The sequence below is a fragment of the Crocuta crocuta genome, unplaced genomic scaffold (genome assembly GCF_008692635.1).
Source record: "Crocuta crocuta isolate KB4526 unplaced genomic scaffold, BGI_CrCroc_1.0 scaffold273, whole genome shotgun sequence".
Lineage (NCBI taxonomy): Eukaryota > Metazoa > Chordata > Mammalia > Carnivora > Hyaenidae > Crocuta > Crocuta crocuta.
The window spans coordinates 730,036-756,005 of NW_027529425.1; the positions used below are offsets into that span (position 1 = coordinate 730,036).

General features: G+C 47.1%; 1 protein-coding gene across 1 annotated transcript in view; it reads right to left on the reverse strand.

Moving 5' to 3' along the window:
- Positions 1–13,148: 13,148 nt before the first annotated feature.
- LOC144227222 (uncharacterized) overlaps positions 13,149–25,970 on the reverse strand; it is a 71,195-nt gene continuing 58,373 nt past the window's right edge. The window contains 6 exon segments of the mRNA XM_077758825.1: positions 13,149–18,296; positions 20,172–20,298; positions 20,581–20,672; positions 21,921–22,005; positions 25,450–25,564; positions 25,733–25,965. Coding sequence (XP_077614951.1) covers positions 17,227–18,296; positions 20,172–20,298; positions 20,581–20,672; positions 21,921–22,005; positions 25,450–25,564; positions 25,733–25,965 — 1,722 coding nt within the window. The 3' untranslated portion in view covers positions 13,149–17,226.

Sequence of the window (25,970 nt, forward strand, 5' to 3'; positions counted from 1 at the left end):
GTTCTTCCGGAGCAGGTGCGCCCAGTAGCTGTGTCCTGAAGGTGGCGCTGTCGCACTGAGAAATGGCCTCATTGCAAACACTGGCCCGGTTTTTGAGTAAAGCTGTGATTTCCGTTTTTCCTTCCTTCGGCAATCTACATGTCCCACTGTTACCGTATGTCCCACTGTCACATAAGGCAGTCCCTGAATGGGGAAATCCCCTCTAACACTTATGGGACTGAAAATTGTGAGCATATGACCCACCAGTTCCTACTTACATGTGTAAGTGTAGAAGCAGCAAAGACATCTGGCCCCACGCAAGATCACCGCAGCTACATTTCTCCAATTGCAAACCTTGTCCAGACCCCATCTGCTGAATTCAGGCTCGTCTTTTCCCTACGGAAACAAGGACCAAGGAATCTAACATGTTCTCAGTGGCCACGACGACAGTCAGCAGGAGACCACACTAACCTTTCAGACTGAGAGGGCAGGGTCTGGTGGAAGCAGAACAGGGGAAACTGAACTCTCAGCCTTCTTTTTCTCCCTTGGCCTCAGGCTCCAGGGTCAGCAGCCACAATTCAGTACTGCCTCTGCCCTCCTGGGGAGGAGTGGTACCTCCTGACTTTCTGTGAAAAGCTCTGTCCCTGAGCTTAGTTTAGGAGAGCTGCCTTCCCTCAGAGACCTGCTGAGGATTGGGAAGTACCCTGGCTCCCGAAGTAGCTGCTGGAGCCGATTACCAGCTTGCACAACCACACTCCAAGCATGGCTTTGGGGATAATATCGCTCCTGCAGTTGGTGTTTCCTTTAGGAGAGATTCGACCGTGTCCTGCAGGACACCTGACCTGGAAGCTGCCACATCTCTACGGCTTCAGGGCAATCTAGCACCCTGGATGTAGGGGGTAAAACAGAGCTTTAACCCATCTGGTCTTCCCTGAGTGACACCCTGTGGGGAGGGCAGCTGGCCTGTAAGAGCTGGGTCCTGAGGGCAAGGCGCTGTGCTTGTCCCAAGGCCAGGCCAGGAGGAAAGGACCTCCACTCCAGCCTTGTGCTCAGGATCCCTCACCATGAGGCCAGTCTCTTCCTACCACCTGGCCCCTCCTGTCCAACATCCCAGTACAGGACCCAAGAGATACTTCTAAGTACTCGGGAAGCCTGGACACGTAGAGAAGGAGAAGGCTAAAGCTATGGAGAGGGACAGACGGGCCATCTGGACATCTCTCTGCTACAGCTTTATGGATGTGAGCATTGTGACTGGGGGCCCACCTGGATCCCAGACTGAATGAGGGTAATACGCCAGCTAGTTTTTAGTTGTTATTGGAAATGGACACGATTCCATAGTTCTCGTTCACCTTTAAACCAAATATCCTGAGACTGTACAGGGATGGTCTCTGCAAGTCATGGAATAAGAGGGAAGCCTCTCTCTCTCTCTTTTTTTAATCTTTATTTTTGAGAGAGAGAGATGGGAGAGAGAGAGAAGAACAGCATGAGCGGGGGAAGGGCAGAGAGAAAGACACAGAGTCCAAAGAAGGCTCCAGGCTCTGAGCTATCAGCACAGAGACCAATGCGGGCCTCAAACTCATGAACCATGAAATCATGACCTGAGCTGAAGTTGGATGCTTAACTGACTGAGCCACCCAGGGGCCCCAAGCGGCGGTGGGGGGCTCTTAATCCTTACTTTCTGGTCAGATCTGCTGTGTTCATTCATTCGGATCACCCCTCTACCACGTACATGCCTGTGGCAACAGCTGCTCTGCGGCGTCACTGTGTTAAGTTGCTTTCTGCCAGTAGTGGGATGTTCCTGGTCCAGGGGAGTGATGAGTGCTGTAATCCAGAGTTTCATCAGCACTTATAATTAGCCTCTCCAGACTAAGTCCAGTGCAAAGTGGGTAAGGAAGGGTGATGTGGGGCACAGAGAGATTGCAGAATCCAAAGGCAGGACCCGAGTTAGCACTGGGGCTCGTGGGACTGCAAGGGACACAGCTGCTGTCTAAGCAAAATGGCCCAGCTTTCTCCTGTGTGTCCGAGCACGAGCCCTCTCTGCTTACTCACAAGCACGCACACAGGACCACAGGATCTGTCTGGAGGCACTGTCAGGGGCTCAGCTACCTGAGCTATCTATCTTGTCTGTAAGGGGGTTTCTCTGAGGTGGGGGTGGGAGGAGAGGGAGGAAATAGACTCATAACCAGAAGCGATTCTTGGNTCAGCTGGGATGTGGGGGGTGTGGATGAGCTAGCAGTTGAAGTCAACTCACTTGACAGACAGTATTTTCACATGTGGCAAAAATTCATGTGGGTTTTGTGCAAATGAAGTTATTCACTTTTGGAGAAACAGCCACAGCCCCTGTGAGCATGCCCTGTGAGCAGCTGTGTGTGCGGATGCACCCTGGCTGGAGTCCAGAGGCTCGCTGCTTCTTTTCTGTGTATGGAGTGGCCCACCTACTCCAACAGGTGGCCCTTCTGCTGCTGCTGCTTCTCACCCCCCAGGCATGCCGTTCAGTCATGGCTGGTTCCCGCAAGCTCCTCTTCGGGAACTAGGGGTAAGCTTCCTCCTCCACAACTGCTGATAAGGAGACCATGGGGATGTGCAGGCCTTCTAGGTTAGGTCAGAGGTCAGGAAGTTGAGATAAGTTAGACCAGAGAGACTTGATTTTCGGTGAAGCAGGAAGCCCAGCAACAGTGAGGGTTGCAGAGGACAGGCTTCCCATCAGGGATCTGGCCGGGGCGCCTGGCATGGGGTGCGGTGAGCGGAGATGCTCTTGGCACCCGAGGGCCTAGAAATGTCATGGTTGTAGGGGAAAGGAGGCAGCAATGGGAGGAGGAGGTTGCTAGAGAGATCTCGTGGAAGTAGAAGCAAGAGCACCTGGCAAGCGATTAAATGCCCAGGACGAGGGCCACAGAGGATCAGAAGAGAGAATAAGTTCTCCCAGTGCACTGGGATTGGCTTAGTCTACTAGTTCCTACAGCTTCCGAACACTGCACACTTTTGTTTTCCAGAATGTTAACTCCTAGGGTGGAGCATCATGGACCCAGTTATCTTTGTATCACCATGGAACCTTAATCAATTAGGAAGTTAACGATGGCTTCTTTACAGATTACACTCTTCTGGCCACTTCCAGGTCTAAATGGAGAGTAAAGACCTTATCCTTTCTCAGCCCATCCTCCAAGACAATGAACTGAGCTGTGTGTGTGTGTGTGTGTGTGTGTGTGTGTGTGTGTGTGTGTGGTATTGGAGGGTATGTGTGCATGTGCATATGTGTGCGTGCATGTGTGATCGTGGTTGTGCTGGTTTGGGCAGAGAAAGTGCCTACACGATGTAGAACTGCCAACAGGACTAGCCGGCTGTGGGCCACAGGAATGGACGGGAGGCCAGCCCGAGACAGGGATTCTGTGACCTTCAGCTGACAGTCATGGCACACTGCCGAAGGTGACTGACTCAGGAGGCCTGTCCAACCCAGCCCAATAACAAGGCCGCTTGTTATTCATTAATATGGACTTGTAGGGGACAGTCATGGGTGGCTCTGTGAGAGACATGGCTCCTTTGTGCAAGGCAGGCAGGGGTGTCTGGACAGTCGCCTTTGGCCAGTGCGACATAAAGCAAGTGGCCTGAGTGTCATCTGGGCTGGGCTCACCACCCAGCTGCACTACCTGGTTCCTGCTACAGCCCAGAGTGGTTGGCAGTGAAGACAGGGTGCTGGGCACGGGGGGCGCCCAGGTGTCATGGACCACAGGGTGAAATGCAGCAACATGCAACTGAGTGAACACACTTCTAATAAAATTAGGGAAAACTGCAAAAACCAAAGTACAGTTTTTAGATTAAATAATGGCTTTTCCTGATCTAAAAATAGGAGAATTGAGTTAAACAATATTTCCTTTAAAGTTTTGGGGGGAATGTCAATCAATATTATATGAAAATATCACACATGGCTTGATCCAAGAGCAGATCTCACCTTTTGTTTTATTGAAAAAAAATTTTAATGTTTGTTTATTTTTGAGAGAGAGACAGAGCATGAGTGGGGAAGGAGCAGAGAGATAGAGGGGGAGACCCAGAATTCGAGACAAGCTCCAAGCTCTCAGCACAGAGCCCAACGCAGGACTTGACCCACAATCAGTGAGATCATGACCTGAGCTGAAGTTGGACACCCAACCGACTGAGCCACCCAGGCGCCCCAGTTAAGTGTCCAACTCTTGATTTCAGCTCAGGTCATGATCTCATGGTTTGTGGGATTGAGCACTGACAGCACAAAGCCTGCTTGGGATTTCCTCTCTCTNCCACCCAGGCGCCCCAGTTAAGTGTCCAACTCTTGATTTCAGCTCAGGTCATGATCTCATGGTTTGTGGGATTGAGCACTGACAGCACAAAGCCTGCTTGGGATTTCCTCTCTCTCTGTCCCTCCCTAGCTCTCTCTCTCTCTCTCATTCTCTCAATATATAAATAAAAACTTTAAAGAAGGGGGCACCTGGGTGGTTCAGTCAGTTAGGTGTCCAGCTTCGGTTCAGGTCATGATCTCACAGCTCATGGGTTTGAGCCCCGCGTTGGGCTCTGTGCTGACAGCTCAGAGCCTGGAGCCTCCTTCCGATTCTGTCTGTCTCTCTCTGGCCTTTTCCCACTCATGATCTCTCTCTCTCTCAAATATAAATAAAACATTTAAAAAGTTTAAAAATAAATAAATAAATAAAAACTTTAAAGAAGGGGGCACCTGGGTGGCTCAGTCAATTGAGCCTCAGACTTCAGCTCAGGTCATGATCTCATAGTTTGTGGGTTGGAGTCCTACCTCGGGATCTGCACTGACTGTGAGGATCCTGCTTGGGATTCTCTCTCCCTTCCTCTCTCTCTGCCCTTCCCCCACTTGCACTCTCTGTCTCAAAATAAACAATGAAATAAACTTAAAAAAAAAAAAAAGACTCCCTCTTGCCAGCCCTTTAGGACACATCCTCCCTCCACTCCTAACCCCTGGCCACCACTGACCTGTTCTCTATCATTACAGTTTTGTCTTTTCAAGAATGTCATATGAATGGGGTGACGCAGCATGCAACTTTAAAAAAAATTTTTTTTACATTTATTTATTTTTGAGAGACAGAGACAGAGCACAAGTGGAGGAGGGGCAGAGAGAGAATGAGACAGAATCCGAAGCAGGTTCCAGGCTCTGAGCTGTCAGCACAGAGCCCTACACAGGGCTTGAATTCACAGACTGAGATCATGACCAGAGCCAAAGTCGGACACTTAACTGACTGAGCCACCCAGGCGCCCCAGCATGCAACTTTTTGACACTGGCTTCTTTCACTCAGCATAAACTTTTTAGATTCATCCAAGCTGTTGGTGAGTGTCAAGAGCTCATTCTATTTCACTGTATTCCATTTTAGAGTATTCCGTTGTGAGATGTACTGCGACTTGGTAACTCAGTGATCCATTCTTTACTCTTACATTTGACTTGGGTCCAGTTTTGGAGATGATGAATAAGGTTGTTATAACATCAGTGTACAAATTTTTGTGTGAACATAACTCATTTCTCTAGGGTAGATCCCTACAATTGGGACTGTGGGTCATATTATATGTGTACGTTAAACTTAAATGTTTTTTAATGTTTATTTATTTTTGAGGGACTGAGAGAGACTGAGAGCGTGAGCAGCGGAGAGGCAGAGAGAGAGGGAGACACAGAATCTGAAGCAGACTCCAGGCTCTGAGCTGTCAGCACAGAGCCTGACATGGGGCTCGAACCCATGAACTGTGAGATCATGACCTGAGGCGAAGTCAGACGCTTAACCAACTGAGCCACCCAGGTGCCCCATGTGTGTTTAACTTTGTAAGAAATTGCCAAATTTTCCAGGGTGGCTGTACCATTTTACATTCCCAGCGGCAACAGCTATGGCACCGAGATGGTCTATTTTATGTGGCAATGTGACTGAGTGAAGGGATGCCCAGGGAGCTGGTAAGACATTATTTCTGGGTGTATCTCTGAAACACTCAAATAGGTAGACTGAGTTAAGAAAGACCTGCCCTGGGGCGCCTGGGTGGCTCAGTCAGTTGAGCGTCTGACTTTGGCTCTGGTCATGATCCCACGGTTTGTGGGTTCAGGCCCTGCGTCGGGCTCTGTGCTGACAGCTCAGAGCCTGGTGCCTGCTTCTGATTCTGTGTTTCCCTCTCTCTCTGACTCTCCCCTGCTCACGCTGTCTGTCTCTCTCTCTCAGAAAAAAAATAAATAAAACATTAAAAAAAAAAAAAAGAGACCTGCCCTCACTAATGTGGGCAGGCACCACACAGTTCATTGAGGGCCCCAACAGAACAAAAAAGCAAAGAATGGGTAAATTTTCTCTCTCTTTCTCTATCTCTGTCTTTCTCTCTCTCTCTCTCTTTCTCTCTCTCTCTCTCTCTCTCCCTTCCTCCCTCCCTCTCTCCCTCCCTCTCATTCATCCTCTGCTCTCCAACATCAGGGCTATCTTTGCTTCTCAGGCCTTCAGACTCTGGGCATTACACCAGAGGCCAGCCAGGGTTCTCAGCCCTTTGGGACTGAATTATGCCACCAGCTTTCCTGGTTCTCCAGCTTCTAGGGGAAAATATCATGGCACAGCTGGGCCTGCACGATTGCATGAGCCAATCCCCATCATAAACACCCTATTCTATCTCTTTCTCTCTATCCTATTATTTCTTTATGGAGAGCCCTGACTAATACAGACACCAAAAGCACAAGGAACCAAAAGAAAAATGGATAAATGAGACATTGCCAAAATTAAAAATGTTTGTGCTTCAAAGGATACCATCAAGAAGAAGGAGAGGGGTGCCTGGGTGGCTCAGTGGGTGAGCATCCGACCTCGGCTCAGGTCGTGATCTCATGGTTTGGGGGTTTGGGCCCCACATTCAGCTCTGTGCTGACAGCTTGGAGTCTGGAGCCTACTTTGGATTCTGTGTCTCCTTCTCTTTCTCTTCCCCTCCCCAACTTGTGCTCTCTCTCTCTCCTAAAAATAAATAAACATTAAAAGAAAGTGAAAGAAAAGCCTATATAATGGTAGAATATTTTTATAAATCAGGCATAAATGATCAGTTTTACATCTAGAATATAACATACAACTCAATAATAAAAAGACAACCAATTAAAAGATGGGCAAAGGGTCTGAACAGACATTTCTCAAAAAAAAAGGTCTACATGTGGACAACAAGGACATGGAAAAATGCTCGCCATCGCTGGCTGTCAGAGAAATAAAAATCACAACCACAATGAAGCCACTTCACACCCAGTAGAACAGCTTTAATAAAAAGGATAGTAACAAGTGTGGTTGAGGAGACAGAGAAATCAGAAGCCTATACACAGCTAGTGAGAATGCAAAATGGGGCAACCACTTGGGAAGACAGTCTGGCATTCCCTCAAAAGATTAAATAAAGCATTTGACCCAGAAATTCCTATCCTAAGTATATACCCAAGAGAAACGAAGACATATGTCCACATAAAAACTTGTACACGATGTTCATAGCAACATATTCCTAATAGCTCCAAAGTGGAAACAACCCAAATGCCCACCCATGGAGGAAAGAATAAACACACTGTGGTACATGCATACAATGGAAGGCTGCTCAGCTATTAAAAAGGATGAAGTGCAGATTCATGCTGCAACATATGTGAACGAGCTCCATGAAAGAAGCCAGACACAAAAGACCATATATTGTGTGATGACAGTTTCATTTACGTGATGTGTCCAAAAGAGGCAACTCCAGAGAGACAGACAGTAGACTGGAAGTTGCTAGTGACTGGGGTCTTGGGGGTATGGGGGAGACTGCCAAAAGGTGATGAAAATGTTCTCAAATTGATTTATGGTGATGCTGCACAGCTCTGAATAGTAAAACCCACTGAATTGTGCACTTCACATGAGTGAATTGTATGCTGTATGAATGATAACACAGTTATTTTAAAACACACACACACACACACACACACACACACACACCACACACACACACACACAAAGAAACCCAAGCAAGCAAGCAATTACCTCAGGAACATAAGGCAGGCAGAGTCTTTGCCAAAGGGCTGGTGGAGCAGGTAGGGATTCGCGCTGAGGAACACCCTGGATGCCTACATGAGCCGCTTCTTAGAAGAGGCTGCACGTGGAGGGTCAGATGTGGCTTGACATGAAAAGATCCATACTAGAAATTACCCTTGTGTGTATTAAGGGTAGCAAGATTTTCTGTCAGAATTTCAACTGGACTAAAGATCAAGGTTTTGAGAAAAATCCCTCAAATCTGATGATCTGGCTTTTAGAATGCAACGCTTCCTGGATTGCAATGCCCTCACTGTTCCTGGAATGGGTCAAGCACATTTCTCTCCAAGAAGCCAGTGCAGTGGCTGTTCCTCCCACTTAGAAGGCTTTCCCTCCATATTAACATACTAGGATTTTAGCAATCAAGGAAAGAGGGAAGGACACTGCAAACAGAACAGCACCAGCAAAGGCAGGATGCTGGAGAGTAAGTGGCATGCTCAAGAGAGAAGATGCTGTGTGGGAAGGATGGAAGGATGGTAAGGTCACTGGTTTTTAATGCCGAGTCATGGGGTAGGTGATGGAAATTCATGATGGGGCACCAGGCTAGTTCCTAAACAGGTGTGAGACATGAAAAATCACATGCAGCTGCTGTGGTTAAGGTTTTTCTGCTTCTAACTAGAGCAGATAAGTATTATTAAGAAATTATATTTTCAGGGGCACCTGGATAGCTCAGTCGCTTAAGAGTCCAATTTTGGCTCAGGTCATGATCTCGCGGTTCAGGAGTTTGAATCCTGCATCGGGCTCTGTGCTGACAGCACAGAGCCTGGAGCCTGCTTTTAATTCTGGGTCTCCATCTCTCTCTCTCTCATAAACAAACAAACAAACAATTTTTTAAATTATATTTTCAAGACAGGTAATGTAAGTAGCTTGAAAAGCTTTTTTTTTTTTTTTTTGGTCATTTGTTACTGTTTATCTGTTTATGATTCAGATGGTGCATCAGCTTCTTCCTACAGAAGAGACAACCTAAACTTTCTTTTCACTGACACTTTTCTTCCTGGTGTCAGCACTGTGATGAGGCAGACAGGAGTGCAGGGAGCGGTGGTGGTGGTATTTCCTGTTTCTGGCCAAACAGTTTTGTTCTAGCAATTCCTACCTGCCCATAGTCTTGCACATGCAGAGGAACTCGAGAGATACGATGGAGTCTTGAGGGAAAAGGAATGGTTCTCTCTGTTTCACCTATGCATGTTCTTAATTTAGCTTTAATGCCATTTCCTTGATGAAGCCTTTTGTGATGGCTCTGTGCCTCACATCTCCCCAAGCAGAGCATAAGCTAATGTTCTTTGAATGCCCCATTTCATTTGTAGAGATGGTGCAGCAGTGTACTTAAGAGCCCAAGCTCTGGAGCCAGGTTGCCTGGGTCCAAATCCCTGCCCCACTACTTATTAGCTCTGTAGCACTGGGCAAATTACTAAGCCGCTCTGGGCCTTAGTTTTCTCATCTGCAAAACAGGGGCATGAATAGACTAACAGCACCTATGATTGCTACGAAGACCTCACACACTGGCACAGAGGCCAGCTTATCAGTAAAGATGAGTGCTCACGGTCACTGCACCTCTCCCGGCACCTCATTCTGTCTTATTTTATCCATGCAGGCTTCCCGTCTCCCAAGGTACCAGAGCCCTATTCAGTGTGGGAACCATGCTTCTTTCACCATTGTGTCCCCTTCAGTAACCACAGAACTGCAGCTGAAGAGCTCCAGGGACTGGTGGGAGAAGAGGGGCCTTGCAAGAGGGCTGGGGGCTGCCTCTGGCGGTCTGCAGAGAGTGATAAGGAGATGAAGCCCGGCCTGTGGGCTCCAGATGCCTTAGTACCTCACTGCACCTGAGGGGCTCCCCTCCCTCCCTCCTATCTCTTCCTCCTTCCTTCCTTCTTTCCTGAAGAAAGGCAACAGAAACTCGGGCAATAATAGTACCTACCTCATGGAATTGTGATGAGGATTAGATTAGGCAACATAGAAAGTGCTTAGAACAATATGCCTGACACAACGTAAGTGCTCAGCGGATGCTCCTTCTTACTACTTTCTTTTTCATTTCTTTTCTTTTTTTTAATTTTTTAAATGTTTTATTTACTTCTGAGAGAGAGAGACAGAGAGGCATTGTGATTAGGGGAGTGAGACACAGAATCAGAAGCCGGCTCCAGGCTCTGAGCTAGCTATCAGCACAGAGCCTGACATGGGGCTGGAACTCACGAACCGTGAGATCAAGACCTGAGCCGAAGTTGGACGCTTAGCCGACTGAGCCACCCAGGCCCCCCTTTATTTTCTTTTTCTTAATACTTTTTTTTTTTTTTCTGATTAAGAAAACAATGCTTAGGGGCGCCTGGGTGGCTTAGTCAGTTAAGCGTCTGACTTTCGCCTAGGTCATGATCTCACGGTTCGTGGGTTCAAGCCCCGCGTCGGGCTCTGTGCTGACTGCCAGCCCAGAGCCTGGAGCCTGTTTCAGAGTCTGTGACTCCCTCTCTCTCTGACCCTCCACTGCCCACGCTGTCTCTCCCTCTCTCTCTCTCCTAGAAATAAATAAAACATTTAAAAAAAAAAAGAAAACAACGCTTATTGTGGTAGAAAAGTGTGAAAACGTAGGGAAAAACTCACCACAGTGAGGAAGTCAGATAGATGAACAAATAATAAGAGACAGGGAATAAGTGCAATAAGGAAAGTGAGCATGAGATGCAGAGGCAGCTCAGAGGAAATGAACGTGGTGGGGGCAGAAGGGGACAAGCACAATTCCTGGAAAGACTCCACAAAAAAGGTGAGCTTACAAGGAAGCTTTCAAAGATGAACAGGAGTTTGTTAGGTGGACAAGGAGGGGAGGGCATTCAGGAGGCAGGAACAGCATGTGTGCTCCTGTAACTGTAGTTTTGCATGGCTCCAGTGTAGAGTAGATGGGGGGAGGGAGTTAGGGTAAGAGGTGTGCTATGAGGCAGGGCGGGAAAGTAGGCAGGGCTAGGAAATGAAAAGTCCTGCCTCTCAATAAAGAGTTTGGACATTGACCTAAGGAATGAGAAGGGGCCACTGAAAGGTCCGGAGGTGGTGTCACATATACACTTAGCATTTGAGCAAGAGAGAGCTCATGTAGAGGTACCAAGAATGGATTGAAGAGCAAGGCTTTGGAAAAAGACACTTTTGTAAGGCTGGGGCCAGAGTCCCAGAACAAGTTAAGGACAGCCCAGGCCAACACAGGAGTCGAGGGTGAGCAACACAGGATGGGCTAGATATTATCTGACAACTGTAGGGGTGGGGAGATGCAGAGAAATACTGCATCCAGAACAATTTCCAGGTTCCTGGCCTGGCTGAATGGGAAGTGGATGATGGCAGCAACCAAAGTAGGAAAATACACAAAGAAAAATATACTTGTGGAGAGAAACCACTCTGGTGACCAGATTTATCTTTGTATGTAAAAAAAATTGTCCATGTAATTTTTGTTTGTTTACATAAGCTCTACACCCAAGGTGGGGTTGAACCTGTGATCCTGAGATCAAGAGTTGCATGCTCTAATGACTGCACCAGCCAGGTGCCCCTACTCCATGTAATTTTTTATTCATTTAAAAATCTTCATTACTGGCATATTTAAAATAATGCAGCTGACTGGGCTTTATTCTGATTTTTTGAAGTAGAAAACATTTTTCTTCTCCACCATCGTTCCATGGTTAATACTTCTGTCAGCTGACATGTTCAGGTAAAACCAGGGTTTTCCCTTATTTGGAAACGTATCACATAATATCCTTTCTCGGAATTATTTGAGTTGGATCTCAAGAACAGATGACTCAGGATGGGTGAGGGGCATTGGGAATGAAACTGCTTTTGCTATGACAGATAATGTCCTTGGAAATCTTGCCCATCCCTCATTTCACAGATGAGAGGCAAAATCAGAAGCTAACTACGGAAGGCTAACAAGGAGGCACAATTCAGCTCAGGTTAACCTTCAGCAAGGAGAATGCTCAATGGGAGAACTGCCTGCTTTTACTACTAGTAAAAGTAGTGAGTCCTGAAGTGAGTAGTGAAGTGTCCTGTCTTCAGAGTCCTGAAGACAGTAGAGAATGGATGGCTGCCTGTCAGGCACTAAGCAGGAGGCTGAAGATCGCTTCTTTTTAAAGTTTATTTTGAGAGAGGCACCTGGGTAGTTCAGTCGGTTAAGCGTCCAACTTCGGCTCAGGCCATGATCTCACGGTTCGTGGGTTCAAGCCCTGTGTCAGGCTCTGTGCTGGCAGCTAGCCCAGAGCCTGGAGGCTGTCTTTGGATTCTGTGTCTCCCTCTCTCTCTGACCCACCCTGCTCATGCTGTCTCTCTCTCAGAAGTAAATAAAACATTAAAAAATTTTAAAGTTTTTTATTGAGAGGCAGAGAGAGTGAGCAGGGAAAGGGCAGAGGGAAAGGGAGAGGAAGAATCCCAAGCAGGCTCTGTACTGTCCATGCAGAGCCCTATGCAAGGCTCCCTCCCACCAACTGCAAGATCACAACCTGAGCAGAAATCAAGAGTCAGATGCTTAACTGACTAAGCCACCCAGGCCTCCCTGAAGATGGTTTCTAAAGCCCTCTTGGACTGATTTTTATTGATTGAGGAGTCAGAGCAGGACAGGGGAACACTGTGAGTGAACAAACTCGTGAGGTGTGTATGGGGCCCTATAATATTACTATTTGATGTGACAAAAATTCTTTGCTTGACCAAAGCGAACTCGGGGTCCTGAACCTTCGCCTAGGTCCATCTGTGCATTTCCTTGTAAAATCTAGTTCTAGCAAGAACCCTGTGAAGTCAGGATGAGTCCCTCATCCTCCACCACCACCCCAGGGTCGGGGACCTACTCACCCGGGCCCATCTTCAGCAAGAATCCAATTATCAGGGGTCAGTTTAGCCAAAACCCCTCTTGCACCCATGTTTTTTTTTCTTTTAGAAATTTCCTATCCACTGACCCCCACCCCCACACTGTCCCTTGGCTATGAATTCCCACCCGACCAGCAATATTTGAACATTAGCCCAGTTCTATACAGAGGCCTCTTTCCCCCTATTGCAAGAGTACTGAATAATAAAATATATTGTTACTGCCCTAACGGCTTACCAGCGCTGGGGTTGTCACAAATCTGGATTTTAGGTGTGTGAGGAGCAGCAGATATGCAGAGACCAGCTCAAGGAAAGCCTGGACTACACAACTAAGGATTTCCCATTTTATTCTTTAAGAAGGGAGAAGACACAAACTTTTTTCATAAAGGAGTGACAAGATGGGTGTAGTGTCTCAGAGAGAGTGAGAGCAAATAAAGATAATAATCCACTTAGGAGACTATTTATATACTCCAGGGGAGGAGTAATAGGGACCTGAACCCGAGGCTTAGCAGCAATGGAAACAAAGGACTATGAAGGAGGTAGGGACGGGACAAGGTAATCACTTGGAGGAGGATTCCTCTTCACACGCCTCCTCAGCTCACTGCGAAGCTGTCTGGGCCACGTGGTCCAGCCTCCCACCAAGTAGAGCAACCCAGGGTCTTCCATTCTCAGATCTCACTATCCTATCTCACCTGGCAAGTTCAACGGTTTCCTCATCTGTTAAGATGGGGTTACTACAAACACCCACCCCAAACACAGGTGGTTGTGACAATTACCTGGCTTAATATCTGAAAACCATCTGGAAAAGGGCCAGGCAGAGTGTATGCTGTATGTCAGCTACTATCACTACCACCACGTGGAAATCCGACCTCTTCACAATCTCAATTCTGAAACCTTCCCCAGTCCATGCATACTGAACACACCCAGGACTTGACACTGGTTAGATGTAGGAGGATGAGAAGAACCAAAGAAAACTCTGGTCTGACCCTGAGTTTATAGAAATTTTGAGAGGGGGCAGTTTATGGGAAAGATGCATCTGGTTTGAAACTCAAAATTGGAAACTTAGAGATCCAAGTATAAATGCCCTGAAGTCTTCTGGAGACCCAAGACTGGAACTTGGGAGGGACCAGAACCACAGGCGCAGATTTAAAACTTATCACATAGAGGGAATAGTTGAGACCACAGGAATAAGTGGGTTCCAAGGGTAATGGTGGAGAGACAAACTCGTATGATGACCAAACATTCCTTTAAGGAGTACTCAGGGAGTGAGAAAAGAGGAACCATTATGGGAAATAGGAATAATCAGGAAAATCAGATGAATAAGATGTTATAGTAGCTTCAAAAATACTTAAAAGGGGCGTCTGGGTGGCTCAGTTTATTAAGCATCAGACTTCAGCTTAGGTCATGGTCTCATGGTTCATGAGTTCGAACCCTGCATCAGGCTCCGAGCTGACAGCACGGCTGTAGCCTGTTTCAGATTCTGTTATCTCCCTTTCTCTGTGCCCCTACCCTGCTCACGCTGTCTCTCTCTCAAAAATAAACACATTAAAAAAAACAAAAATATATATTTAGGGGCGACTGGGTGGCTCAGTCAGTTAAACGTCTGACTTTGGCTCAGGTCATGACCTCCCAGTTCGTTGGTTCGAGCCCCGCGTCGGGCTCTGTACTGACAGAAAGCTCAAAGCCTGGAGCCTGCTTCAGATTCTGTATCTCCCTTTCTCTGCCCCTCCCTCACTTGCACTCTCTCTCAAAAATAAACATTAAAAAAAAGATATTTAAAAAATATGGAACCTGAGTGGCTCAGTTGAGCATCCGACTTTGAATCAGGTCATGATTTCATGGTTTGTGGGTTTGGGCCCCACACTGGGCTTTGTGCTGACCTCATGGAGCCTGCTTCAAATTCTGTCTCCTGCTCTCTCTGCTCCTGAGCTCAGACATTAAAAAATACGTAATTTTTAAAAAGATATTTAAAAAATAAACACAATTTTCATGCAATGGTTCAGATCAATCCCAGGTCTGAGATGTTCTGAGGGGAGTCATGAAGTCTTTGTGCAGTGGGGGAGTTCAGCGTGTAGGCAGAGCAGTGGCTGATCACATACAACCAATAGTGACTATTCACCTAGCAGCCTTGCCTGTCTGCGGGTCTTTTCTGGAGCTCTGCAACACGAACTTCCACATAAGTGGCCATGCTTGGCCCACCCCAAACTGGCCTGTCTCCTCCAAAACATACAATGTTTTACAAGACCTTGCTCAAGTTTCTCTTTTCCCAGAACTTTTCTCTTTTCTATTACTGGTTCTTCCTATTCAGTGTAAATGTTTAGGTTCTATTCTCAGAAATTATTTTATAGGTCTGATTTGGGGGGCTTGGGAACCTGCATTACTAATAAGCAGCCTGGTGATTCTTTTTTTTTTTTTTTTTAATTTTTTTAAATGTTTTATTTATTTCTAGGGGAGAGAGAGAGAGCGTGAGCAGTGGAGGGTCAGAGAGAGAGGGAGGCACAGACTCTGAAACAGGCTCCAGGCTCCGAGCTGGCAGTCAGCACAGAGCCCGAGGCGGGGCTCGAACCCACGAACTGCGAGATCATGACCTAAGCGAAAGTCGGATGCTCAACCGACTAAGCCACTCAGGCGCCCCAGCAACCTGGTGATTCTGGTATGGATAGTTCATGGCCTACACTGTGAGGAACAAAAGCAATCTGGAAGGATGTGGTGAACGTCAAAGACGAGCCAAAAGAATGAGTTTCATTATAGCTTTAAGACAGTAAAAACATTAGGTGGTCAATCACAATATATGCTCCCAAGTTTTTTAGAGGCCAGTTCCAGACATTTCCTCATCTTCTCCATAAGACTTTCATCTCAGTCTTCCTTCTCGTGACTGGAACACCCTCCCACCAAGAGCCCAAACAAGAAATCTACATATGCCCATTGCCACCCAACATCCAAGGACACACTTGTCAGGGGGCCCACACCCAGTAACACCTTTCTAGTTTTGGTTCCTGGTCTTAAGTCAAGAGCACGCAGCACACAAAATCCGACATGTGGGTATGAGGTGGGAGCAGCTGTGTAAATGGGAGTCTGTGGCAGTACCTGGAGTCTTGAGAGAAAGAGGTCATGTGTTTGTGACTGAAAGAAAAATAGCTGTCTGTAAAAAATTTTAAAGATTCATTTTTAAAGATTCCAGTTATAGTCAGTTTCCTATTTTAACTCAAATAAATTTGTGCTCCTTGCACAAAAACACACTCAATCTCTCCTTCTAAAAAACTATTCTGTTTAATAGTGCACTTCATTTATGCTACACGATGAGCAGGATTGGGAAGATAGAACTAAAGATCATCCCTTCAGCTGGGGAAACTCAGGAGCTCCATCCTAACCCAGCAGTGTGGCCCGGTCAGGCCAGAGACTCCCTTCTCTGGGCTTTGCCTTTTCTTTGCATTCATACTTGGCTGCCGAAGTCAGAGGTGGGGTCAGGAAAGGTCCGGCTGCTGGGGCCAGACGTCCTAGGTCATAGGGGACAGAGGGCAGGGCAAGCTGGCTGAGTGAGTTCCATAAAAGCATTCCTAGTAACTGAGGGTTTGGATTAAATCACTGCTCAACACAGGAGTGGGGAGAGGAACAGGGAGAGAGAAGGAGGGGAAACAGGTGAATGCTAAATGCTTCTGATCCTCTCCCTGTTAGACTTACTGATTATCGGAGGGATTTCCCAATCAGATATATCACAGTAGGGAAGTACAAGTTCAACAAAACTGCCTTGCTGCTCTTGGAATCCTGGGCTTGTTGCTCCAAGAGCCCTGCAAAATAGTTATCTCAGAAAACCTCCTCGGGTTTCCCCCACCACCAGTAAAATAACACTACCCTCAGCACCAAGTTTTTCCATAATTAATGAAGTCATGGGACAACAACAACAAAATAGCACATTCCATATCAAAACTTAAAGCTGAATTAGGAACAGTGGCTTTGAAATACAGCCTCCATTTCCCTTTCTTATCAAATAGGACTCAGAACATTCTTCCCACTGTCTTCTGTGCTGACTATATACTGACTCCAACTACAGGAATCCTTGGAATTTTATTCCTACTGTGCTTCCATTCCCCACCTTAGAAAGAAAGGCTTCTCTGGTGTGAGAGAAATGGTCTAGTGCAAACTCCCTTCCAGAATGGAAGGTGATGGGTCCCAGAGCCTCCCTCTTATTTGTGGCACATAACCTGCCACTCACCTCCTGATGTCAATCTTGGGGAAACAGACTAGGTAGCTCATCACTGTGCCAGGATGATTTGCCCAATTTGCCCCATTCTCTAAAGTGAAAGGGCTGAGTCGGAAGGGACACATCCTAAGTTGTTCATACTCATATAGTAAGGCAGGAGCTCTTTAGACTCAGAGGAAGTGAGGAAAATAGGTGTGTGGCTCTCTTTCATGTAGACTCTTGGATATTTAATTCAGCAGTAACTCTGAGAGAACTTTTGCTCATTCCCATCACATTCAAAGGCTTCTCTCCAGTGTGAATTCTCTGATGGCGAACAAGGGCTGAGCTATACCTAAAGGCTTTCCCACACTCACTACATTCATAGGGATTCTCCCCTGTGTGGATTCTTTGATGCTGAATAAGGCCCGAACTATAGGTAAACTTTCCTCCACATTCCATACATTCATAGGGTTTCTCTCCAGTGTGGATTCTCTGGTGCTGATAGAGGTGTGAGCTCTGGCTGAAGGCCTTCCCACACTCGTTACATTCATAGGGTTTCTCTCCAGTGTGGATTCTCTGGTGATGGATAAGGGTGGAGCTCCTACTGAAAGCCTTCCCGCATTCATTACAAGCATACGGTTTCTCTCCAGTGTGGATTCTCTGATGGTGAGTGAGGGTAGAGCTCCAGCTAAAGGTTTTCCCACATTCGTTACATTCATAGGGCTTCTCCCCAGTGTGGATCCTCCGATGCAGAATGAGAGCAGAGCTACAACTGAAGGTCTTCCCACAATCGTTACATTCGTAAGGTTTCTCTCCGGTGTGGATTCTCTGGTGCTGAATAAGGTGTGAGCTCTGGCTGAAGGCCTTCCCACACTCACTACATTCATAGGGTTTCTCCCCCGTGTGGATTCTCTGATGTTGAATAAGGTCTGAAGTTCGATTAAAGCTCTTGCTACATTCATCACACTTATGGGGTCTGTCTCCCACAGGAAGTCTCTGATGAGAAATGAGGTTAGGACTCACAGTGAAGCTGTTCCCAAAATCATTAAATTTCTCACTTCTCTCTCCCGCAGGGCTTAGCTTTTCCTCAACTGTCACTTGACCAAAATCTTGTATCTTCCTATTCAATCTTTCTCCAGAGGAGTTCCCCATTTGCCTCTTTAGACTGACTTTTTGTTCATAGGCTTCTTCAAACTTAAGACCCTGAGAAATATCCTTTTGGAATCTTCCCAACAGCACCCCATGTGATCCTGTATCTTCAGAAATTTCTTGATCATGCTCAGTTCTGGTCTCACCATCTGGCACAATACAAAATACAAACATCACTTGTTCCTTGTGGAAGAAAGAATCAAAACCAGAGGGCAGGATAATTATGAGAAGAATGTTCACAGGGCTAAAGGCACATGCCTCTTACCCGCGTGCAGACCTGCCCAGGCTGGGGGCAGCTGAGGCATGCTAAGAGAACTGCCTTGACGAAACAGTGAAGGAGAAAGGCAGGAAGCAAAATCAGAGCGAAAAGAGCTAGAAGTACAGAGAAGGCTGGAGATGGGAGGAGAGGAAGACAGACCAGGCAGAGGCAGGAAACCAGAAACAGAAGAAAAAAGACATGCTGTTCAATGAAGTGACAAAGACCCCAAAAAGGTCAGAGTCTGCAAATACAAGTGGGGAGATGGTGGCTTCCAGAAAATAGGGGAGAACAAAAACAAGCAAGCAAGCAAAGAAGGGTGACAGGAAACAGCAGCAGAGCAGGAAGAGGCAACAAGGGGGAGGCCAGAGTAACCACTACAGTCCCAGGTAAAAAGAAAGCACATCTGGAAGCCACACATGCCAAACCCAAGGAAACAGGCAAAAGATGAGAGTTCAGTCCATCTCTGGGCCCTAGGCCTAGGAGGCTGTGCTAGGATGTGAAGATATGTAAGCATCTTCTTTTTTTTTTAATTAAAAATTTTTTTTAATTTTTTTTTGAAAGAGAGAGAAAAAGAGAGAGAGAGAGACAGCGTGAGCAGGGGAGGGTCAGAGAAAGAGGGGGAGACAGATCTGAAGCAGGCTCCAGGCTCTGAGCTAGCTGCCAGCACAGAGCCCAACACGGGGCTTGAACCTAAGAACCGCGAGATCATGACCTGAGCCGAAGTCGGATGCTTAACCGACTGAGCCACCCAGGTGCCCCTATGTAAGTATCTTCTTGTTTGACTTCTCTATTTTCACTACTTTGGGGTTTTCAAAGGGAGCTTCAGGGACAGAGGATGAGTGAGAAGGATCCGGACAGTCAACATTTTTAGTCTGTCAATGTTTTAAAAAGTAAAGACAGGGCAATGGACGTTAGTGACAGAAACAGCTGTTTCTCTCTCATCTGAATAGGCACCTCTCAGGACTTCTCTGTTCTTAGCTCCATTCAAACCCAGGACCCTCAACTCTTCCTCTCAATGCAGCCCAAAGATTGTGTCAAAATCCAGAAACGGAAATCCTACCCATGGGGGAAGACGTGGGATGAGGTCACTGTTAAGCAGTCCCAGAGCTCAATTTAAGACCCAGGGCTTGCAGGGGCCCAAAAGGAAATGGGAGACCCCTGGCACTGCCTAGACAATGTTCTCACCAGCAGTGAGTGACAGACAAGGGATTAACAGTCCACACACTAAAGGTTAAAGAGGCCAGATGCTCCCCAAAACAAAGCATCCTGAACAAAGCAACAGATCCCCAAAGGTAGTACAACAGAGGAGGGAAGCAGAGTTCCAGAATGTGCCCTTGGGCACAGAGCAGGGCCTCCACGTTTAGGGTCCCAACAGGCTAATTGTTTGGAAGAGGCTCTCAAATATACGTTAAGAATCACAAGGAGAAAAGCACCAGATTTGGAGCTGAAAGACCAGGGTTCAAGTCCTGCTATTCACCAGCTACATGACCACACTGAAGACCTCTGACTTCTCTTCCCTTGCCTGTAACTTGAGAATACCAGCGGCCTCCATCACTGTGTTACTGTGAGGTATAGAGAATGTATACAAAAGCTCTTTATAAACTGCAAGTTATCGTACAAACAGGAGTTACTATCATTATTGTTGTTAGAACTTTCTAAGATTAAGTCAATCCTTGGCTGATCATTTTGTGACTCGACTGTTATTAGCAAACAAGGAAACAAAGAAATGGCACAGGATTTTTACCGAGAAAGCGGAACTCCTTACCCAGCGAGAACACATTTCCATAATTCTCCAGCATCACATCCCTGTAGAGGTCCCTCTGAGCAGGCTCCAAACGCTTCCACTCCTTCCGGATGAAGTACACAGCTACATCCTCAAAGGTCACCAGCTCCTGGAACAACACGGTCTTGCATGCAATTTCAGGGTGAAGGATGGGACTGGCAGCACCAAAAAAAATAAATAAGTAACTGGGGATAAGGCTGGATGATGCGTATCTAAGAGGTGGGGGGAAGGAGGTTACAGTGCAGGAAGACAGCAGTCCATCATTCAGCAGGAAAAGAACATGTCCCTGATGGAGAGAATCCTGGTTTAGGGCACCGAATGGATGTCGCTGCACAAATGTTTCCACAAAATGGGAAGGAAAAGAAGAAGGATAAAGGAAACCCTAGCTCACCTGGGACTTGGCCTTTAGCAGTGCAGCTGCCAACATCTCATCCCCCAGGCTGTCCTTGTCAGCAAATGCAGGAACTTTTGAGGAAGGAAGAGCTGAAAGACAACAGAAGGGTCCATGAGTGAAGCCACCTGCTTTCTGGCCTCCAAACCACAGAAAACTCCTGGGGTCCCGGGACAAACTAGGCCCCACTCCCTCTTACATGTCTACGTTTGTTTCTTCAGTGGCTGCAAAAGGGGCTGACACAGGCACATTCAGTGTGCGTCCCTCTTCCAGAGGAGGGATGCCCAAAGCCCTGTTGATGCTGCTCTCCATCTGTCCCAGGCCCCTTCCTTTCTGTTCAGTCACTGCTTCTCAGGGAAGCTGGCCAGTCCTCCCGTTAGTAATCAGCACCTTCTTGTCCTTTCTCCCAAGCTTGGACAGAAATGCAGACATTCCTGCTCACGTCCCTTCCACCGTTCTCCACATATCTCAACTCAAACTCATGCATGAAGGTCTCTTATACCCGAGAAAACCAGCAGCCTGACTGAACACATAATGCCCATTATTCTTTCTCTTCATTCCCAGATCAAGTCTCAACACTATACGTGTTTCCTGCTTCCGCACTTGATCACATATCTTCTGTAATTTTTTCTTTTTCTTTTCTGTAAGTAGGCTTCACGTTCAGTGCTGAGCCCAACATGGAGCTTGAACTCATGACAATGAAATCAAGACCTGAGCTGAGATCAAGAGTCAGATGCTTAACCCACCGAGCTACCCTGGGGCCTCTTCTGTAATCCTTAAGTTAACATATTTGCCTCTAGAGACCCTGGATTGTGTACAATCACCCAGAGAATTCCTTACATGCTTCTTCCTGATAAGCATGCCCTTTAGGACTGTAACTGGCTCCAAGTTAGTGGCACAGTCAATGGAAACAAAATGCAACTATTTTAGTGGCTTCTATTCATTTTATCCTCTTTTTTCCTGTGACCTAGAGTGATTCCCAAGAGCCTTCCCCAAGTGCAAGCTCCTAAAGTACACAAAAAAGGACTAAAAAATTGGCTGCTACCAAGCACCTGGAAGTCTGTGATTACAGCAGTTTTCTTAATCCCGCATGAGGTACCAACAGCTCTTCAAAAATGCCTCAGCTATAAAACCTGTCAAGCTGTAGATTCATTATCGTCTTCAGTCAGCTTTCCCACTAGACTATAAGCTACTGACCGAGGCTATCAGCTACCAAATGAGAAGGACTGTGTCTCAGTCACATCTGGATTCCAGTGTTTAGTCCAGCACCTGGTGAATAAGGGACTCACTGTGACTATGGAATGTCTGCATGAAAGAATAAATGAATCCCTGTTGCTTACCACTCTCAAGCAGGGCCTGAGGTTCCTGAGATACGCAATCAGCCTGAGTTTCCATGGGTAGGGCCAGAAGTTCTGGGTGTCTGGTCTACTATCTGTAGACTCAGCAGGAAAAAGGTTTTGAATGAGAATGAGGAAGCACTGCAGAAGCAAAGTTCAAGGTGCAATGGTTAAAAAAACAACAACAACAACAACCGAACCAAAAAACCTCCCTGGATCAAGTATTTCAGGGAGTGCCCAAGACTAGCAAGAGAAAAACATAGCAACCAGGATCAGCCTTCCAAATCCTGGTAAATACATACACCTGCTCCCTGTGATGAGCCTGCATGGGCACCACAGAAAAGGCCCCAGTTCCTAGACAACATTGCAGCTGTGGCTCCTACAATGTACTCAGTGATATTTATAATGACAAAAGACGTGGAACACTGGTGCCAAATAATGACACTAACAAAATGAAATACTAAGCAACGACTGAAATAAAAAACAGAAGAAAATGAAAAAGTATGTACACATAGATTCACAAAATGTGTATGTATTGTATCAGTTTTTAAGGATTGTTGGGATAGTGGATAACACTAAATATTTACAGATTCTATCTCTCATTCTCTATCTCTCAAAGTATTGCGAGAGATAGAGCACGAGCAGGGGAGGGGCAAAGAGAGAGGAAGACACAGAATCCGAAGCAGGCTCCAGGCTCTGAGCTGTCAGCAAGGAGCCCAACGCGGGGCTCAAACCCACGAGCCATGAGATTGTGACCTGAGCAGAAGTCAAATGCTTAACCAACTGAGCCACCCAAGCACCCCCCTTCACAGATTTTTTTTTTTAAACCCTCAAAGACATTAAAACTAGTAGAAGGAAAAAATTTACTTCATTAGGCTTCTGACTGTTATACAAGGAGCCACGAAATAGCACCCAAAGAGCAGAGACTGGAGAAACTTTCCAGGAGTTTTCTGCCTCCCATTTAAAGAAACCCTGGGGAAATAATACCTGACGCCCAGAACCAGGACTCAGATTAATTAAGATAAATCCTTCCTCCCCTAAAACAGCTGTCTGCTTCCAGTCTCAGCCAAAGGCAGGATGCCACCAAGGGCTGGGGGCCCCTTCTGTGGTCCTCGTGCAGTGTCTTCACAGGTGGCAGGTGTACATGTTCACCAGATCTGGAGGCCTGGCACCCATCACCAAGGCGGCAGCAGCCAGCCTTCTTTCTATATCCCTTTCCTCCTAATACATCTCCTTGGAGAAGAATCTAAGTCCCTGAAACAGGGACCAACACTTTGTTAAAAAACATAAGCTTACACGTTACTCCCTACTGATGTCCCCACTCTCCACTTGCTATGACCAGCAAAAGAGGTCTGTTCCTTGTGGCTCATGTGGATAAAATGGAACATCAGTATTTAGACCATGGTTTTGATCTCAAGCGGAAGTTTCTACGGCTCTCTTGAACGCTGTGACAAGAACTAACACACCCAGGAAAGGTGCAGTGACCACCAGAGCTTGTGGCACTTAGGCGAGAGCAAAGAAAAAAAAAAACAAACCCTGGATTTTGTCTACCTCCTTTTTTATTTATTTGCTCGTATACAAATAACTGTTCAGTACACAACACTGCAAGGCACTACTGAAAGGAGTAAAAACACACGAATGCAAGAGGGATCTGCTTCCTCATTACAGACCGCTGCATTCACAGAAGGCATAAAAAGGGGAGGGGCCCAGAGAGTCACTCAAAGTTCACAGAACTCTGGTCTTTGGGCACCAAGGAGGTACAGAATGGCCACCACCAATGTCTTTACACAGAGAAAGGCCCTGAGTGAGGCATAGGCCAGGACCAATGGCAATCAAGGTGACACACCCTATTGCCACCAGCGCCCTCCTTGCTGGGTCCCATCAACTCTGTTTAAGAGCCAGCCATCTTTTGTTCCTACCAACCAACCTGACAATTTCCAGGACTGTTTATAAGCAGACCCACTCCAACAAATCAGTTCTTAGTCCAAACTCTCTTTAAAAAGGAAAATCAGAGGCTCTGACTCCAGAGGAAAAAAAAGCAAGCCTCCCTCCTCACAGCTGGGCTAACTAAAGCTGGGCCTCAAAGGCATATTGTTGAGAACAAGTCCCCAGTGTCTGGATCAGTACACAGTGTTTCTCATGGGAAGAAAAATCTCCATTGTGCCCCCACAGCTTCAGGTCCAGGCAGGGCCCTTCCTTGCTCTGCTGCCAACGCCTCTCCCTGAAGCTGCTCCTGGGGACCCAGAAAGAGAACCTGGCAGTGAGAACGAGCCATGAAAAGCTTTACCTGCTGGAATCTTTCCTTCCTTCTTTGGAGTTAGTTCCTAGAGTGGCAATTACCGGGAATTTGGAAGCCTCTGTTCAAGTTCCTGGGAATTCTAACTTTAGTTGATGCCAATGCTTCTGTGTGATTAAGGGAAAAAAAATTTTTTTTAATATTCATAAACTTCATTTCTACCCAGATATAAGAAAAAAGAGAGAGAAAGACAGAGACAAAGAGAACATATACTAATTAATATAATTAAGACCACATCTGGTATTTGGGATGCACCCCTGGAGAGGTGAAAGGCAACTGAAATTTCTCCAGATCAACCTCCCACCCAGTTTAAGAAATGCCTGAGTGGCTGGCTCAGTCAGTAGAGCATGTGACTCTTGATCTCACAGTTGTGAGTTCAAACCCCATGCTGGGAGCCTACTTAAAAAAAAAGAAACAATGAAATGCCTTCTCAAGTTCCCGATATTCTGACAGCTAATACGTAAGAAACCCTCAACTTCAGCAGGGAGTCTGTTCCATGGCTGCACAACTCAGCCACCAAAGGTCTTCAGCTGGAGCTGAAAATCTATCCCCCTCGGACCTTCACCTTACAGAGGCCTAGTACACATACGGAGCTTCAAGAATAGAATCTTCTCTTTCCATACAACTGTTGGTCAAACACTTGTAAATCAAACTGATGTCCACTCTCCACAAACTTCTCTTCTTGGGGATAAATATCCTTAGCTCCTCTCATTATTCCATAGATTTCAGGTTCATCGTCCTCCTCTCCTGGGTCCTACAAATGCCATTCGGAGCATAAACATCCGTCTGCGTTCAATCCCACTTCAAAAGCGGATCAAATCAGGGATCTAACACAACTAAAAATGGGCACCAGAGATAGCTGTTCCATTCCCCGTTAAGAGACTCAATTTATTGAACACCCTAGTTCTAACTGCGAATACTTCGTTGAACTCCTCAGATCCGTATAAATAAAAATAGTCTTCCCCTGCCACTGGCGCGAACTATCGCGTCAACAACAAATAAAAGCGTCTGGGAGAGTTACCAAGTTAGGGGCGCTGTCATCAGCTGTTCTAAAGAGAGGGACCCGTTTACAGCCATACTGGAACTTTTAAGTGCTCGAACTAGGCAAAGTCACAAAACCAGAACCGGAGCCCCTTTCCTCCAGTCCTGGCAGGGCCCCGTTTGGAAGAAGGAGGCCCCCGGGGAAGCGGAGTCCTGGACTGGCTGCGGGGGGGAGGGAGCGGCGCGTCCCGGCACCCTGCTCCGGGAGGGCCTGGTGGCCCCGCGGACCGCAGCGGTGCGGACACCACCCCTTTCCCCGGCGACCACAGCCTCCGTCTCACCGCGAGCCCCGGGGACGGCCGGACTCACCCTGGGGGCAAAGACGGGAGATTTGCGGGGCCGGACAAATGCAGGCCCTGCTGGACCCTGTCACAGACCCACACACCCGGACAGAACAAAGAACGGAAGTTCTCTCTGTTTCACTTCCGGGTCGGCCCCTTTCACCGCCCACGCCATCCCCTGTGGCCCCCACGCCCACTTGTTCTCTCTAGGAACATTGGAGGTGTTCTCCTCTCGGTGGTTCGCTGTCTTGGGACCTATGCCGCCGGGCTCGGCGTTCTGGCTCAAACCGGCTTTCCGGCCCGCCGCCGCGCCCCTCGTTGGCTGGGCCGAGCTAAGAGCAGCGTACTTCGGCCTCAGAGCGCGTTCTCGGGTGCAGCTGATCCGGAGCAGGCGGCAGGGGCGGCGGGAGAGGCGGGGGTCTCCCGGGAGCTGCC